This window comes from Scyliorhinus torazame, chromosome 17 (genome assembly GCF_047496885.1).
Source record: "Scyliorhinus torazame isolate Kashiwa2021f chromosome 17, sScyTor2.1, whole genome shotgun sequence".
Lineage (NCBI taxonomy): Eukaryota > Metazoa > Chordata > Chondrichthyes > Carcharhiniformes > Scyliorhinidae > Scyliorhinus > Scyliorhinus torazame.
Window position 1 is genome coordinate 78,233,577 of NC_092723.1, and position 16,408 is coordinate 78,249,984.

General features: G+C 50.2%; 1 protein-coding gene across 3 annotated transcripts in view; it reads right to left on the bottom strand.

Moving 5' to 3' along the window:
- LOC140393965 (BTB/POZ domain-containing protein KCTD20-like) overlaps nt 1–16,408 on the bottom strand; it is a 170,870-nt gene that overhangs the window by 131,099 nt on the left and 23,363 nt on the right. Inside the window, exon 2 of one of the 3 annotated variants that reach the window (XM_072480669.1) lies at nt 8,615–8,686. The exons of the other annotated variants lie outside the window; for them this stretch is intronic. Coding sequence (XP_072336770.1) covers nt 8,615–8,686 — 72 coding nt within the window. The remainder of the gene's footprint in view (nt 1–8,614; nt 8,687–16,408) is intronic. 3 annotated transcript variants of the gene reach the window in all.

Genomic DNA, 16,408 nt, shown 5'->3' on the forward strand with positions numbered 1-16,408 from the left:
AACAACGAACCAACATTGACCGTGACCGGTGCAGTGAAGACCGACACTCGTAAGTCTTAAATCAACGCTCGCTACGAGATAGGCGCTCCTAGCTACCAACCCGTACCAACTTCGAATCCCGCAGACTCAGAACCCGAACGAAAGGCCATTTGTTCCCCTGACCTGGTGGGCCAGTTCCAAGTAAAGTATAGGCCTGTTAGTTGTAGAAGTAGCTTAGACGTAGAACTTGTGCATGAGTAGCGATTACGGTGTATAATAAATGTGCTTTGATTTAAATCTTACTAATCGGTGTATTGGATTATTGATCATTACTCGGACTTGAACCTCGTGGCGGTATCATAAAGATACCTGGCGACTCAAGAGCAAAGGTAATAAAACAGAGCAATTGAACCAAGGCAAAATTAGCAACATTATTTGGCAACATCCTGACGGGACCCGATCTAGAAGTGGAAAACCACTCCGGGAGAACCCAGAATTTGAATTAGAGATCCAATTGGAAACAGAAAACCACAAGTGTTCAAGCAGTTCTGATCAATACTCATAATTCGGAAGTGTGTGTATGCATGCGTAACTAACAGGGCGATAAGGTAAAACTGATAGATTTTTTGTTGCGACAAAACTGTCGGAAGTTTGTATATCGGAAAGTAGCGAAATCCGTACCCGTATTTACAGCACCGCCTTAATACCCCTGTCCCAAATTTGAAGAGCAGCATTCGGATTAAAACCCCTGTCCCAAATTTGAAGAGCAGCATTCGGATAGGAAAGATGGCAATGCAGGCAATGCAGCGCCTAATGAACCCCGAGGAATTTGCGGTCGCAGCGACCAGCAGCAGTAGAGTGGGACAATGTCCCATTTGGGAGGAAGAGATCAGGAAATATCTCAAAGGGAAAGGATGGCCCCTTTGGAATGAATTCTGTGACAATGAGGAATCAGGCCCCGGGAGTATAGGACATACTTGGTGGGAGAATCTGAGCGAGATCCACAAAAAGAGCTTAGGGAAAGCTCGCAAGCCGATGGCAATCGTGTCCTGCTTGGGACAATTGCGAGGCACAGAGGAGGTCGTTAGGATGCTCCGGAAAGAAGTTGAGAGCATACATCAAATGAGTAAGGTCGATGTAAGCGAGGTAGAAAAGGAGAATTTGGAATTGAGAAGGAAGTTGGCAGCAAAAGATGGAGAGGTGGAGGATGCCAAAAGGGCACACCAGTCTTGTCTGGCGCACTTAAGCAGCTTCCAGTCTCAATACGAAAAGGCCTATCAGGACACACCAATGTGCAGTCCTGGTACGTGAAGAAACAGAAAAGCAGATAGAGGCATTACAGAGACAGTGTAGTGACCTAAAGGCAGCATTAAGAGCATTCCATGCTGCCACCATAGAACAAAGACAAAGCACATTAGATCACACAAAGTGCCGGAAGCAGATTGCAGAGCTGCAATCGCTGCTTTCAGTTCAGAAAGGCTTCCAGGAAACCTTTGGAGAAAAATTAGATCAGGAAGACGGCCCTGATTGGGAAGAATTGAATGAAACAGCGCAGAGATATGTTCAGGGAACATGTGCGCAGGGAAAGTCACAAAAAAGGAAAGCGCTCCAACCCCCAACACAGCAGATAGTTCACGCTCCAATGAACCCAGTAACTACCCACCGCACAGCCACACCAGACGATGCGGAATTTCTATACTCCACCCCCTTAACAGTGACCCAATTACGGGACGCGTGGGATAAGATCACACCGTTCCTCCCCACCTCCGACCCCCACCATTCCTTTGCCACAGTTAAGCATCAGGCGACCACGTACGGCCTGGATGAGCGAGAGCATGTAAAGCTCACAGTTTTAAGTTTAGACCCTTCAGTAGCAGCAGCCCTTCCCGACCCACAGAATGTAGGAGGAGGCACCCTTGCAGAAATGCATACCGCGATCCTGGATGCGATCGGGTATAACAGGGGTGACCCCGTAGATGGCCTCAACAAATGTGGGCAAAAGAAATCCGAGCATCCCACAGCTTTTGCTGGACGCCTGTGGATCCACTTTGCAGCAGTCTTTGGAGACTTAGACCGTGCCCATTTGTCCCCAGACAACATGGCCAAATGGACCCGCACCCTTATCTCCCATGCCACAGAAACAGGACAGAAAGCCTGCGCGAGTTATGATCCCTCAGAGGACGCCCATAACGAGAAGTGGGTAGTGAAAAGATTGTCCCACGCTTGGGAGCAATCTATACAAAGTAGGCCCGCAGTCAAGAATCCCGAGGAAAAGCAGGCTGCCGCAGATATACAGGCAGTTTCAACACACCAGAACCCGGCATGGGTGAATGAAGGAAAGAACAGCCCCCCACCTAGGTCACAGGAGTGTTACAACTGCGGCCAGTTGGGACACTTCGCAAGAGAGTGCAGTGCCCCTAAAAAGCCACAGAGAGCCCAGCAGACGGGCACTCTGAGTAAGAAAAAGACAGAGCCCATTCATAGCATTAGTGCCCGTTCAGATCAGACGGACTTGATCAGAACGGACTGACGGTGTACGGGCTCCCCCAGTTGGGTCTGCGACACACTTTGGGATAGGTCCGGACGACCGGTAGTTGCAGCAAAAATTCAGGGACAGCCCATCGAATTTCTCTGGGACACAGGAGGGTCCCGCACCACAATAAATTCCTCCACCATGTTCCAAAAGGACACGTGGCCCACTACAGCCACTATCACCCTCAGCGGCTTTACAGGCCACTCACAGCAGGGACACATCACAGCCCCTGTACCCATTCAAATCGGTACCATCACCACCAAGCACCCCATAGTCTTAGTCGACCTGCCCCACACAGCAGAACACATTCTGGGAATCGATTTCATGAATTCCCACAATCTTTCATTTGATCCAGTCAACCAGTGTGTCTGGAAGATGGCAAAATCCGCAAGAGCCCCCGCAACGCTCAACATAGGAGAGTACGCGAACAAAATTAGCGCTGTAGGCGAATTTTGGTTCAACCAGACCACGCTTAGTACGGACAAGCAGGTTAGGGCAGTTCTGCAAAAGAATAGGGCAGCATTCGCGACCCACAAGCACGACTGTGGACGGATGACTGGCTCCGTACAAATAACAGGACCTGACCCTAGACCCCAAAAACAGTATGGATTTCCCCAAGAGGCAGAAGGAGCAATCTCCAAGGTAATAGAAAGCTTATTAGAGCAGGGCGTACTTAGATCAGTAGCCTCCACTAATAATGCCCCGATTTGGCCAGTGAGAAAGCCCGATGGATCATGGCGACTGACCATCGATTACCGGGAACTCAACAAAATCACCCCCGCAGCAGCCCCCACAGTAGCAACAAGTCCCGAGACCATGCTCAAGCAGGGACTTAATTCCCGATTCTTTATGGTTTTGGATGTCAGTAATGGATTTTGGTCCATTCCATTGGCAAAGGCGTGCCAGTACAAATTTGCCTTCACCTTTAAAGCACAGCAGTACATGTGGACATGCCTTCCACAAGGATTCCACAACTCCCCCTCCATTTTCCGACAGCTGGCAAATGGTTTAGCCAAATTCTCTCGCCCATAATGTCTGGTTCAATATGTAGACGACCTACTACTGCAGACAGACACCAAGGAAGAGCACATTGAGCTTCTGTCCGAACTCCTGGAACTCTTACACTCAATCGGTTGTAAAGTCAACCCCAAAAAGGCCCAGATTTTGGAAGAAAAGGTGATATATTTGGGAACAATTATCACACATGGTAAACACGAGATCGAGCATAAAAGGATTGACTGATTGCTAAATTGCCCCTTCCCCAGAACGTTTCAGCCCTCCGGTCGTTTTTAGGACTGGTTGGCTACTGCCAAAACCACATTGACGGTTTCGCCAGCAAGGCAGCACCCCTCTCAGACCTCCTAAAGAAAGGAGCCCCCTGGGAATGGCTTCCGCAGCATACGGATGCTGTGGACTCTTTAAAACAGGCACTCATAGCAGCCCCCGCACTCCAAGTTCCAGACCCGCTTTCCCCTTGCGTCATAGAGGTAGCGACTGTTTTGTTATGTTGTCTTTGTAACATAAGCGGCTTCCTTGTGGAGCATTTGTCAAAGGAAGGTTCAGACGTGTGGATGACTTCAACACATTTATTAAACTATTTACACTTTTATAACTTGGGTTTGACACTACTGCTAATCCTGTTATAGCTCCCCAGACTGACTAACCAGCTGCTGTTTTCCACGTGGTGGGTGTAATATTGAATCAACCCTGTGCCTGTCCTCACTGACTGTCTCCACAGGCCGAAGGGGGTGATCATGTGTCTCGTGTCCTTTATATGTGGGTTGGTGTAATGCCCCCCTGTGGTCATGTCACCTCCTTGTGTATCGTGAATGTCCATTGGTCGCCTCCTATCCAACTTATCTATTGGTTGAGTGTGTGTGTGTGATGTTTCTGGTGCTCCCTCTCGTGTCTAGCTATCTTACATGTATTTACAGTGATGCACATCACAGCGACCACAGACTGCACCCTTTCAGCCGTGCTCCTCCAGGAACGGCACGACCAGTTAAGGCCTCCAGAATTTTAGATGGTGTGGAGCAGGGATTTTCAGCCTGTGAGAGGCACCTGCTCACAGTATTTTGGGCAGTGCAGTATTTTTCATATATTACCGGACTGAACCCCATCACAATTCTCAAGGATGACTCAAGGACGGTACAGTAAGCCAGATTAGAGCAGCGAGATGTACCCTTCTCTTGCAGGGATGGGACATCACTGTTAAAAGGACAAAGACGCACACCTCTTTAGCCAACAACTTACAGTACCCCGGAACCCCCCATGAATGCAGAATTATCTCTCCACACCACGACACAGGCCCCTTTATTGCGAACGCCCCCCCCCCCCCCCCCCCCAGACAGATAGGTAGTTCAACTCAGAGCCCCCAGCACACGGACACGTGTGAGCCCATAAAGATCTATGTGGATGGATCTTCCACAGTCTTGGATGGGAAGCGCATAACAGGTTAAGGTGTCTATGTCAAGGACGCGCAGGGACGTGCCCTTGAGGAAATATCGTTAAAACTTCCAGGCCACTTAGGCGCGCAGGCAGCAGAGCTCGCGGCCATCACATATATAGTGGAACACCCAGATTCCTTCCCCAGCCCAGCAGACATATACTCGGACAGCCTCTATGTCTGCAACAGCCTCACGGAATTCCTGCCCCTGTGGAAAGCAAGGGGATTTGTTTCCGCAGACGGAAAACCCCTCCCCTCAGCCCCATTGCTCCGTCACATGAGAGCACAGAACAGGACTTATGGGGTAGTCAAGGTTCGTAGTCACCATCGTTCCTCCCCCCCTGGAAATGTGAAAGCCGATGCACGGGCCAAAGCAGGTTCCAGGCACGGATACTTTTGGACACCCCCCGAAAGCGCACCAGTGAGTGCAGTTCAGGTCTCACAGACAAAGATCGAGGATCTAGTGGAGGCCCAGAAGCAGGACAGCAATCTCAGGGAGATTGTAAAAGGGAAATATCCAGCTCCCTATGAGAGGTTCAAAAATGCACTGACCACACATGACGGTGTGGTGTTAAAAGACACCCTTTATGTGGTTCCTGAACAGGACAGGAATCAACTGATTTGTTTGTTCCATGACGGTCATGGACATCAGGGAATCTATCCCACTACAGCCCACCTCAAGCAGCTTTGTTGGTGGCCGAAGTTAAAGGAAGATGTAAATCACTACATCGAGAATTGTCTTATCTGTGCCCAGAATAATCCGGACAGATATGCCAAAAAGGCTCAACTCAGCCACACCCGACCCGTTAATGGCCCCTGGACTAACCTCCTGATTGATTTTATAGGACCACTGCCCCCTTGCAGGAATGGCTATAATTATGTACTCGTGGTAATTGACACATTTACGAAATGGGTGGAAGCATTCCCAGCCCGCACAAACACGGCAAAAACCACAGCCAAGATTTTGACCCACCACATCTTTACAAGATGGGGACTCCCCCGCAGCATTGAATCTGACCAAGGTTCCCATTTTACGGGACGTGTCATGAAGAACGTCCTCACGATATTTGGCATCACCCAAAAATTCCACATAGCATACCACCCACAGTCGAGTGGTATCGTGGAGCGCATGAATCGGACCCTAAAATCCACCCTCAGAATAATGGTCCAGCAAAACAACACCATAGAAATTATCATAGAAATTACAGTGCAGAAGGAGGCCATTCGGCCCATCGAGTCTGCACCGGCTCTTGGAAAGAGCACCCTACCAAGGTCCACACCTCCATCCTATCCCCATAACACAATAGCCCCACCCAACACTAAGGAAAATTTTGGACACTAAGGGCAATTTAGCAAGGCCAATCCACCTACCCTGCACATCTTTGGACTGTGGGAAGAAACCGGAGCACCCGGAGGAAACCCACGCAGACACGGGGAGAACGTGCAGACTCCACACAGACAGTGACCCAAGCCGGAATCGAACCTGGGACCCTGGAGCTGTGAAGCAATTGTGCTATCCACAATGCTACCATGCTGCCCTTGGGACTCAGCCCTCCCTTTCGCGCTGATGTTTTTGCGTAATACAATTTCTACTTCCACAGGTTACACCCCACACACTCTCATGACCGGACGCCCCATGAAAGGCACAGAATATTTATTAGGTTTAGACTTGACGAGCCCCGAAGTGACGGCCCTCGCACATGAGAAAGCAGTAGAGCAATTAGTTGAAAATGTTAAAACGGCTCAGCTAGCAGCCGCAGTAAAATTGGGCACCAGAAAGAAACAGAGCAAGGCTTGTTTCGACAAGACAGTGCATGCGACTGAGTACAGTATAGGACAGCAAGTCATGCTCTCCGTATATAACTCCAGCACATTTCTGTCCCCAAAATACTCGGGTCCGTACTCCATTGCGGACAAAGTAAGCCCTTCCGTATATAAAATAAAGTATCCCAACGGTAAGACTGCGTGGTTCCATATCAACCAGCTGAAGGCATACGGAACACAGTCTAACCACGCACACCACGTCATGCTTGACGCAGCACACCACGTCCCGCCCACAGCCAACGTAACCCTACCATCCCCCAACACGTCCAGCCCAGCCACGGACTCGACCTCGACTCCACCCCCGAAATATACACTCCGCACCGGAACGCCCACGGACTGCAGCAGCAGAGACAGCAACTGTGACTCGGACGATAGCCACAGCACGCCTCCCTACTATCCCCGTGCAACAGGACCCACACCCAGCGAATCCGACTACGATCCAAGTGATCCCTTCATGATCACTTTCCTAAACAAACCCCACCACCGAACTACACTGACGACCCCGATTCCGTCCCCACACAACTAGACACCAACTATTGGCACCGAGATAACTCGTTCCGACTCGTCTGCAACGACGAGAGTGACCCCACCTCACACCATACACTCAAGAGTTTGGCCCCCGGGAGAAGATGACGACCTTAGGTCTGACTCCCAAACCGAGAACCCCTTTACGACCCTGTTCGCAACCGAAAACTGAGGTGTCCAGATGATGTTTTAAAAGGAACCGCTTGGGAGAAGTGGTGTCCTTTCTGATGGAACCTGCAGCATGTTTTATGTTGTTTGTAAGTTTGTTAAATGTTGTTTGTCAGACCGAAAAACAAATTCACGGCCCCACACCTTTTCAGCAGAAACCTCTGAGGACTTGCCCACAGAGACTTGTTAAGGTCCCAGACGCCAGTTCAGCGGAACCCGTCTGTCGACTGATACCACACGCCCGTTCATAACTGCTCTTCTGGTTCAAGGAAGGAACCAATACGGCAGCCCCCCACGACGACTACATTTCTTGCCCGTTCTTGTCGGTTGCTCAGGCAGTGGAGAAACGGCTTGGGACCCGCCCTGCCTGGGAACCCCCCCTCTGGTCAACTACGCTCGGGTAGGGGAGACACGGCATTGGTAGCCGTCCTACCCGGGGACTCCACCCAACTCTTACCAGTCGCGGCCCATACGCACCTCATTTTGGAAATTTTCGTTCAAAAAGTTTTGTTTTGTTTAGGTAACCTTTAGGTTGCCAACCACATGCTATTTACATCCTGAAACATTTGGATGGTAAATTGCGCAGTCTGCGAGATGGCTCGCACTGGTTCATTATTGGGAAATGTGTCTTGTCCTAAAATTTGGTTTTTGGAAAAAATAAAAAATAAAAATTAGGTAGTCACACATAGTGACCAATTATAAAGGGAGTAATTGGCACTAAAGGACAGACAGACTATCGTATGAGATGTTAAACCAAGATAGTTACAGATACTATGCTTGTTTCCACAGAACTCCAGAAGCTCCAGGACCGGAGAAGAGAAGAAAGAAAATGGGAAGAGAAGAAAGAAAATGGAAAGAGAAGAGCCATGAGGACTTCCTTCACATGGATCAGCATCATCTTTATGGACATTTGGTTGCGAGTGAATGCGAACCCCATGACTTCAAGCCCCCCAGCCGTTAATGTTTCACTTCCCCGCAGTACCCAGAGCCCAGTCACCAGCGACACCACACCATCTTGGTGTGCCAGGTTTATAACCTGGTACTCTCTGTCATATGTAATAGAAACCTTGCTGGTATTGGCGATACTCTGCTGCATCGTGCAGACTATGCGTCTAAGGAAATGGAGAAGGAGAGCCTACCGTGCTCGCACCCCGGTATATAGGATCAGATCTCCTATTTTCGGATACGACCAGACCTCCGACCCCCGCGATCTATAATAAAGAGCATTCATTTGCGGTTTTATAGTAAATAAAGAAATGTAAAGAACTGTTCATGAGCAAATTGTACGATACTGGGCTTGACTGCCAAGCCAGGTAAAATGTGTATAAACGGCTATGATTTTGTTTGTATGTTGAGGAAGGTAGGATAATGAAATGTTTGAGTGAGTGTAGTGTATTAAGAATAGTTAGAGGTTCCCATTTTTATTGTTTTGTAATGCATGTCCCTGTTTGACATAGCGCCCCTTAGAATTGTCAGTTAAAACATTTTTGCATAGTTATGGTCAGTGTAGAGGCCATGAAAGAAGTGCCCCCCAGGTCAGGGAATGGAGAGCAACATAGTTGTGTGATCCTTCACGCTTCGCGTTAGGATCACAAGGAGGGAATGTAGCCACCTAAAGTGGCCAACTCCCGATTTAAAATGGCGAACGGCAAAGGCTGATGGGAAAATCAGCCAACAAGCCAAAAACCAGCAGCTGCAGGTTTGCTGTGTATTTACCTCTGCAAAAACCAGACAACATCGATACCAGCGACCATCAGCATAACAAAGTAACAGCTATCTGCATACTGATGAGCAATCCCCGGGAACAATAAGTAACATTTTTGACACACAAAGCAAAGCCAGACTCCTCGGTGCCAGCAGGAGCCAACACAAAGGAGGTGAACGAGCACCTCAAGACCGCCCATCGATCAGGGAACCGCTCCAGTATTGGAGAAAATCGAACCAAGCGATTGGGACACAGTCCAATCACTTGGGACCAGGTACAGGGTCCGCCCCTGGGGACTTATAAGAGTTAAGCCCCAAGTTCAAATCTCTCTTCACTCTTCAGCAGCTCTCTTCACTGCTCTCTTCTTCCTGCCCGGGTCACCCAGCAACAACGAACCAACATTGACCATGACCGGTGCAGTGAAGACCGACACTCTTAAGTCTTAAATCAATGCTCGCTATGAGATAGGCGCTCCTAGCTACCAACCCGTACCAGCTTCGAAACCCGCAGACTCAGAACCCGAACGAAAGGCCGTTTGTTCCCCTGACCTGGTGGGCCAGTTCAAAGTTAAGTATAGGCCTGTTAGTTGTAGAAGTAGCTTAGACGTAGAACTTGTGCATGAGTAGCGATTACTGTGTATAATAAATGTGCTTTGATTTAAATCTTACTAATCGGTGTATTGGATTATTGATCATTACTCGGACTTGAACCTCGTGGCGGTATCATAAAGATACCTGGCGACTCAAGAGCAAAGGTAATAAAACAGAGCAATTGAACCAAGGCAAAATTAGCAACAACGGGCGGTCCGCCTTGCGAATGGGGAGCTGGTGGTTGGCAGATTCCACTGTCGAGAAGACCCGGTACTGTGCAATCTGATTGACCATATCAGATATGCGTGGGAGGGGGTACGCGTCGAGCTGCGTGTACCGATTGATGGTCTGACTGTAGTCAACGACCATCCTGTTGTTCTCCCCAGTTTTCACAACTACCACATGGGTTGGGCTCTCCAGGGGCTGTTGCTGGCCTTGATAATGACTTCCCGCTGCAGCTGCTATACCTCGGTCCTGATGAAGGTCCTGTCTTGGGCACTGTCCCGTCTGCTCCTGGTGGCGACGGGTTTGCAATCCGGGCTGAGGTTTGCAAAGAGAGAAGGCCGGTTGACCTTAAGGGTCGTGAGACCGCATACAGTAAGGGGCGCGCCGAATTTCAGGGTTAGACTTTGGAAGTTGCACTGGAAGTCCAGGCCGAGTAGCAAGGCAGCGCAGAGGTTGGGAGGATGTAGAGCCGGAAGTTGCTGAACTTTACGCCCTGGATGGTGAGTGTGGCGGTGCAGTATCCCAGATCTCCATGGAGTGGGATCCGGAGGCCAGGGAGATTCTCTGGTTAATGGGGTGTACCGCGAGAGAGCAGCGCCTTACCGTATCGGGGTGGATGAAGCTCTCTGTGCTCCCGGAGTCAAGAAGGCATGATGTCTTGTGCCGATCGACCTTTACCATCGTTGACGCGGTTGCGAGGTTGCGCGGCCGGGACTGGTCGATCGTGATGGAGGCCAGCTGTAGCTGGTGTTGGAAGGCCCGTGGCTGGTCGGCAGGCGATGAGCGGCCCGATGAGGTGCCCGACGGGCAGGGGTCCTGAGGCGGGAAAGATGGCGGCGCCTACGTGGCATACCCCGACGGCCGGCAAGATACGGTCTCCCTACGACACCTGGCACCCGCCGGATCCCCACGCACACCCCAGCCACCAGTCCCACCCTCCCTCCCACCGGTCCACCTTTCAGGAGGATCGGTCCTTCCGCCGGCCCCGTCTAGGCCCCCCCACCCACCGACGCACCCTGCAGACGCTCCCTTCCCAGGTCAACCGTTTAGGGGTGTTGAAGCTGCCACAGAGATCGAGGCCACGCTCCCGGAGTCACAGACGCCTGAGCCTCCACCGGCGTCACCACCAAAGCTTCAACGATCACAGAGGACGACCAGGGTCCCTGATTGACTGATTGCTTCATTTTAAAGTGTATATAGTTAATTGTGAATCTGTAAATAGTTACAAAGCGCTGTAACTATAATTTCTACCATGTTGTAATATCAAGCCACCACCCCCGCCGGACTCTTTTTTAACAGGGGGTGAATACTTTTAACAGGTCTGTGTAGAGGTATTACGGTACCTGGTAATACTGGAACACCATTGGTAGATATTGTATGTTTCCCGTTGGTCAAGCTGTATGGTAGCTCCGCCCTGCTAGGCGGGGTATAAGAGCCCATGCCGCCCCAGCAGCCTTCTTTCTGTACCTGAGCTGCTGGGGGAAACATCTAGCTTATTAAAGCCTTTAGGACTACAACCTCGCTTTAGTGGTCATTGATCGTGCATCAGGTATCAAGTGAGTTTGGGGGCAGACAGTGGCCTCCAGGTTGGCATGGGAACAAGCATGGGAGGAGCATGAGCAAGGTGGAAAGTGGGAGCGGCACTGAGGAAGGAGCAGCCAGTTAAGGAGGGTCTGTGCAACCCGGGGCCTACTGCTGGGGAAGAGCGGACGTCTTCCAATGGTTCGAAAATGGGGAACTAGGGAATGGAATATAAGGATTTTCACTGGCAGAAATGAGAAATGGAGGGGGGAAAGTTCTGAAACTGTGGAATCCTTCACCACAAAAGGAGAAATACAGAGGATTTCAGAAGTGCGGGATTACAGGAGACAGCATCAGCTTCAGAAGCGAAGTGGCCTGACGTTTCCTTCAGCCCAGGACAGTGGTTTGGAAATGTTGCCGCTGATCTGAGTTGAGGATGTGCCCTGTGCACAGTTCCCCAAACACTGGAGCTTGCTGTCCTTTACACAATCTCTGGGCTCGGCACAGGTTGGTCTGGGCCGGTTTTAACGTGTGAAATCCAAGCACAGATCAGCTCTGACTGAGGGTCTCAAGTTCGGAGTTGTCACCCTCACACAGAGCTGGGGTTTCCAGAGACAGAGATTGGGCCTATTAAACTGGCATTTACCGTGGAGCCTGATCACACAATAGTCAGTGCAGGAGAATTCTGGTCACAGTTTCAGGGTAAAAATCAGCAGGTTATAAAATCACGACTACAAAGAACAAAGAACAAAGAAATGTACAGCACAGGAACAGGCCCTTCGGCCCTCCAAGCCCGTGCCGACCATACTGCCCGACTAAACTACAATCTTCTACACTTCCTGGGTCCGTATCCTTCTATTCCCATCCTATTCATATATTTGTCAAGATGCCCCTTAAATGTCCCTATCGTCCCTGCTTCCACTACCTCCTCCGGTAGTGAGTTCCAGGCACCCACTACCCTCTGCGTAAAAAATTTGCCTCGTACATCTACTCTAAACCTTGCCCCTCTCACCTTAAACCTATGCCCCCTAGTAATTGACCCCTCTACCCTGGGGAAAAGCCTCTGACTATCCACTCTGTCTATGCCCCTCATAATTTTGTATACCTCTATCAGGTCGCCCCTCAACCTCCTTCGTTCCAGTGAGACTAGTTACAGGTAGAATATCGGAGTCATTACACCTCTTACTACCAATCCTGGCATAGGTTTTTGCATTACTGTTTGTTATGAGGGGAATCTTGAGTATTACCAGGACTAATTATCAGTGAAATTTCCCCTCAACTCTGCAAATCACTTCCACATTCTCAGGTTTTAAAAAATAAATTTAAAGTGCCCAATTCCTTTTTTTTCATTAAAGGGGCAATTGAGCCTGGCCAATCCACCCACCAGGCACATCTTTGGGTTGTAGGGCTGAGACCCAGGCAGACATGGGAAGAATGTGCAAACTCCATACAGGCAGTGACCCGCGGCCGGGATCGAACCCGGGTCCTCGGCACCGTGAGGCAGCTGTGCTAACAGCTGCACCATCATGCTGCCTCACATTTGCAGGTTTTAATGTAAATTCATGATTATAATTTACCATATATGTCTATAATTCTGCATAAACACAAGGATTTCATTGGGTTTCTTTATGATCACATTCACTTGAGGCCCTGAGCCTCTAAATCTGTCTGCTCTTCCATATCACAAGCCTCCCTCAGACTGTGTTTGAATTTAACCAAACTTACATATACTGACATTCAATTCCATCTGTCACATTTTATCCATTCCACCATTTTATCCTTTGAATCCCTACGATCGCTTTGTTTAACATTTTCAGGGATATGTTCTTCAAGCTTGCCCCTTGCTGTTCATACCCCTTTCTGAACCTCATCTCTATAAGTTAGCAGACATTTATATATAATTAGAATATCCAATTATTTTTTTCCAATTAAGGGGCAATTTAGCGTGGCCAATCCACCTAGCCTCCACATCTTTTTTTGGGTTGTGGGGATGAGACCTAAGCAGACACGGGGAGAACGTGTAAACTCTACGCAGACAGGAACCCGCGTCCTCAGCCAACATGCCACCCTTAAATTAGCAGACATTGTTGAAGATGTGACCCAAGTCTGTAGTGGTGGCACGGTGGCACAGTGGTTAGCATTGCTGCCTCACAGCTCCAGGGTCCCGGGTTCAACTCCAGCTTCGGGTGACTGTCTGTGTGGAGATTGCACTTTCTCCCTGTTGCTGTGTGGGTTTTCTCCGGGTGCTCCGGTTTCCTCCCACAGTCCAAAGATGTGCAGGTTAGGTGGATTGGCCATCCTAAATTGCCCTTAGTGTCCAAAAGGTTAGATGGGGTTACTGGGCAACGGGAATAGGGTGGCGGTGTGGGCTTAAGTTTGATGCTCTTTCCAAGGGCCAGTGCAGACTCAATGGGCCGAATGGCCTCCTTCTGCACTGTAAATTCTACGATTCTATGGTCACACTTTGAGGAAACGGAGTGTGGGGGTGGTCGTTACAGGGAACTGCTCGCCTAACCTCCACACTTCCTCAGGGAGGGAAGGTTAAAAATGGGCAGAACAAGAATTGTTGTGATGGCCACATGCCACATGGTGCAATAGCTGACAAAAACTCACCAAAGCTAAAGACAGGCACTTGCGACAGGTACTGCATTGTGTGTGGCACCAGATGCAGCGCAGCCAACATGAATTATTATAGCTGCAGAGAAGGGAGTACGATCACAAGCAGCAGAGGCTCTGTGACACAAAGAGGGATGGGCCCTTGCTGGACCTGCAAGATTAGCTCACGGCTCGAATTTACATTGAAGGAAACACAGGAATCCTCTAGACAGTCCACTGCAGTATTTTAGTGACAAACTTGCCGAAAGAATGATCCAATATTAAATTGTCAATGGACAATTGCTTGATATAAGACACTGCGCTGACTCTCTGGTCAGTGGACCATCGGCAACAGGCTTTCTTCATTGCTTCTATTTTAGATTGACAGCTTTTATTCCTCCCTCCACCATCGGGTTACTTACCTCATTCATGGGATCTTGCTGTGTCATGCTTGTATTTCACGAATAGGTGACTGGCTGTGAAGCACTTTGTCACTCCCTGATACTCAGCCATATAAATGCAATTCTGTCTCTCCTTTATTGGTAAAGATTATTCCAAGCTGGTGGAAGCTGGGGGCTGAAGTATCACGGAAATCGGAAAAGGCCGCTAGTGGGCAGGAAAAGCACCGTCGAAGCAACGCTCTCACCTGGGCTCCCCGAGCAGGTCTGCTCACCAGGTGCATGTGTTGGGGGACCAGTTAGGGTCCGCGCCGTTCTTCCTTCGCGCCGACGTGAATGGTTTTTCTGACAGGTGGGTGGGGTGAAAAGAGAGGGTGGAATGACTCAGTGTAGACTCCGGAGTTTGCACATTCTCCCCGTGTCTGTCTGGGTTTCCAAAAATTTCTAAGTTCATTTGTGGCAGATCTTTCAGCGAGGTTCCCCACCGCTATTGAACGACACATAGTCCCTCTTTTGGGCCCTGGGGAGTTTCTCACACTTAGAATTTCTGAACTCAAGGACAGCACGATGGCACAGTGGTTAGCACTGCTGCCTCACGGCGCTGAGGTCCCAGGTTCGATCCCGGCTCTGGGTCATTGCCTGTTTGGAGTTTGCACATTCTCCCCGTGTTTGCGTGGGTTTCGCCCCCACAACCCAAAGATGTGCAGAGTAGGTGGATTGACCACGCTAAATTGCCCCTTAATTGGAAAAAATGAATTGGGTACTCTAAATTAAAAAAAAAGAATTTCTGAACTCAGTGATTGGACCGCCATTTTGAAAGGGTGCCCCGACCTCTAAGTGAACTTCTGGGTCCCCCACACCACCAGCCTATGGACAAAGTCACCCCCCCCCCCCCATACATGGGGGGACAAATGAGGACACCCCGCTAAGGGGTCCCTAGGGGTTCCCCTCTTCAGCCCCCCCACACCCATTTACAGGCCCCTCCCCTTCCAGGACCTCCACCCGTCAACCCTGCCACCTCGCAGAGGCCCCTCTACTTACCTGCCCTGAACATCCCCCACTCTTCAAACCGCTCCCCCACCCTCCTTTCATGGGCATGGCACCCCTCAGCCCCTCACCCTTGGCAGTGCCACCCTAGCACCCGGGCACTCTTGCACTGCTACCCTGGCAACCAGGCAGTGCTCCTGCCAGCTTGGCAGTGCCAGGGTGGCAGTGCCAAGGTGCCAACTGGGAAGTGCCAAGGTACCCGCATACCAATGGGGGGCCAGGGAGCCACCCTGCACTATCCCTGACCACCAAGAGGTCTCCGATTACCCAGGAGATCCCCTTGGTGCCATTCTGCCTGGTCCATGTTTGTGCAGAGCAGGACAGAACAACGCCAGGCTGCGGCCTCGCAGGTAAGGCCGGTGGAGCCCATGAGGCCAGGGGATCCCGGGTAAGTTCGCCGACGTAGGTTTTAAACCAGCTTTGGCGAGCGCCGTTTGGTCACGCCCCTTGTGGGCGTGTTTCTATCTCAGATGCCTCGCAGGACTTGGGTGGATCTCACGAGGCTTGAAGGCTGCCATGAAGCCTATGAGAGGCCTCCCCCGGCATTCACCGGCCGCACCCCGCTAGAGCGAGAGCACAACGTGGCTGCTGGATCGCGTCCACAGAGAATGTTGCAGGGACAATGAGAGGGACAGTCGGAGGGCCACTCAGAGAGAATGTTACCGAACAGTCAGAGAGAATGTTGAAGTGACAGCGAGAGTGAATGTTGGAGGTACAGTGAGAGGGAATGTTGGAAGGACAGTTGGAGAAACAGTCAGAAAGAATGTTGGAAGGACAGCTGGAGGGACAGTCAGAGGAAATGTTGGAGGGACAGTCAGTGAATGTTGGAGGGACACTTATAGGGAGTCAGAG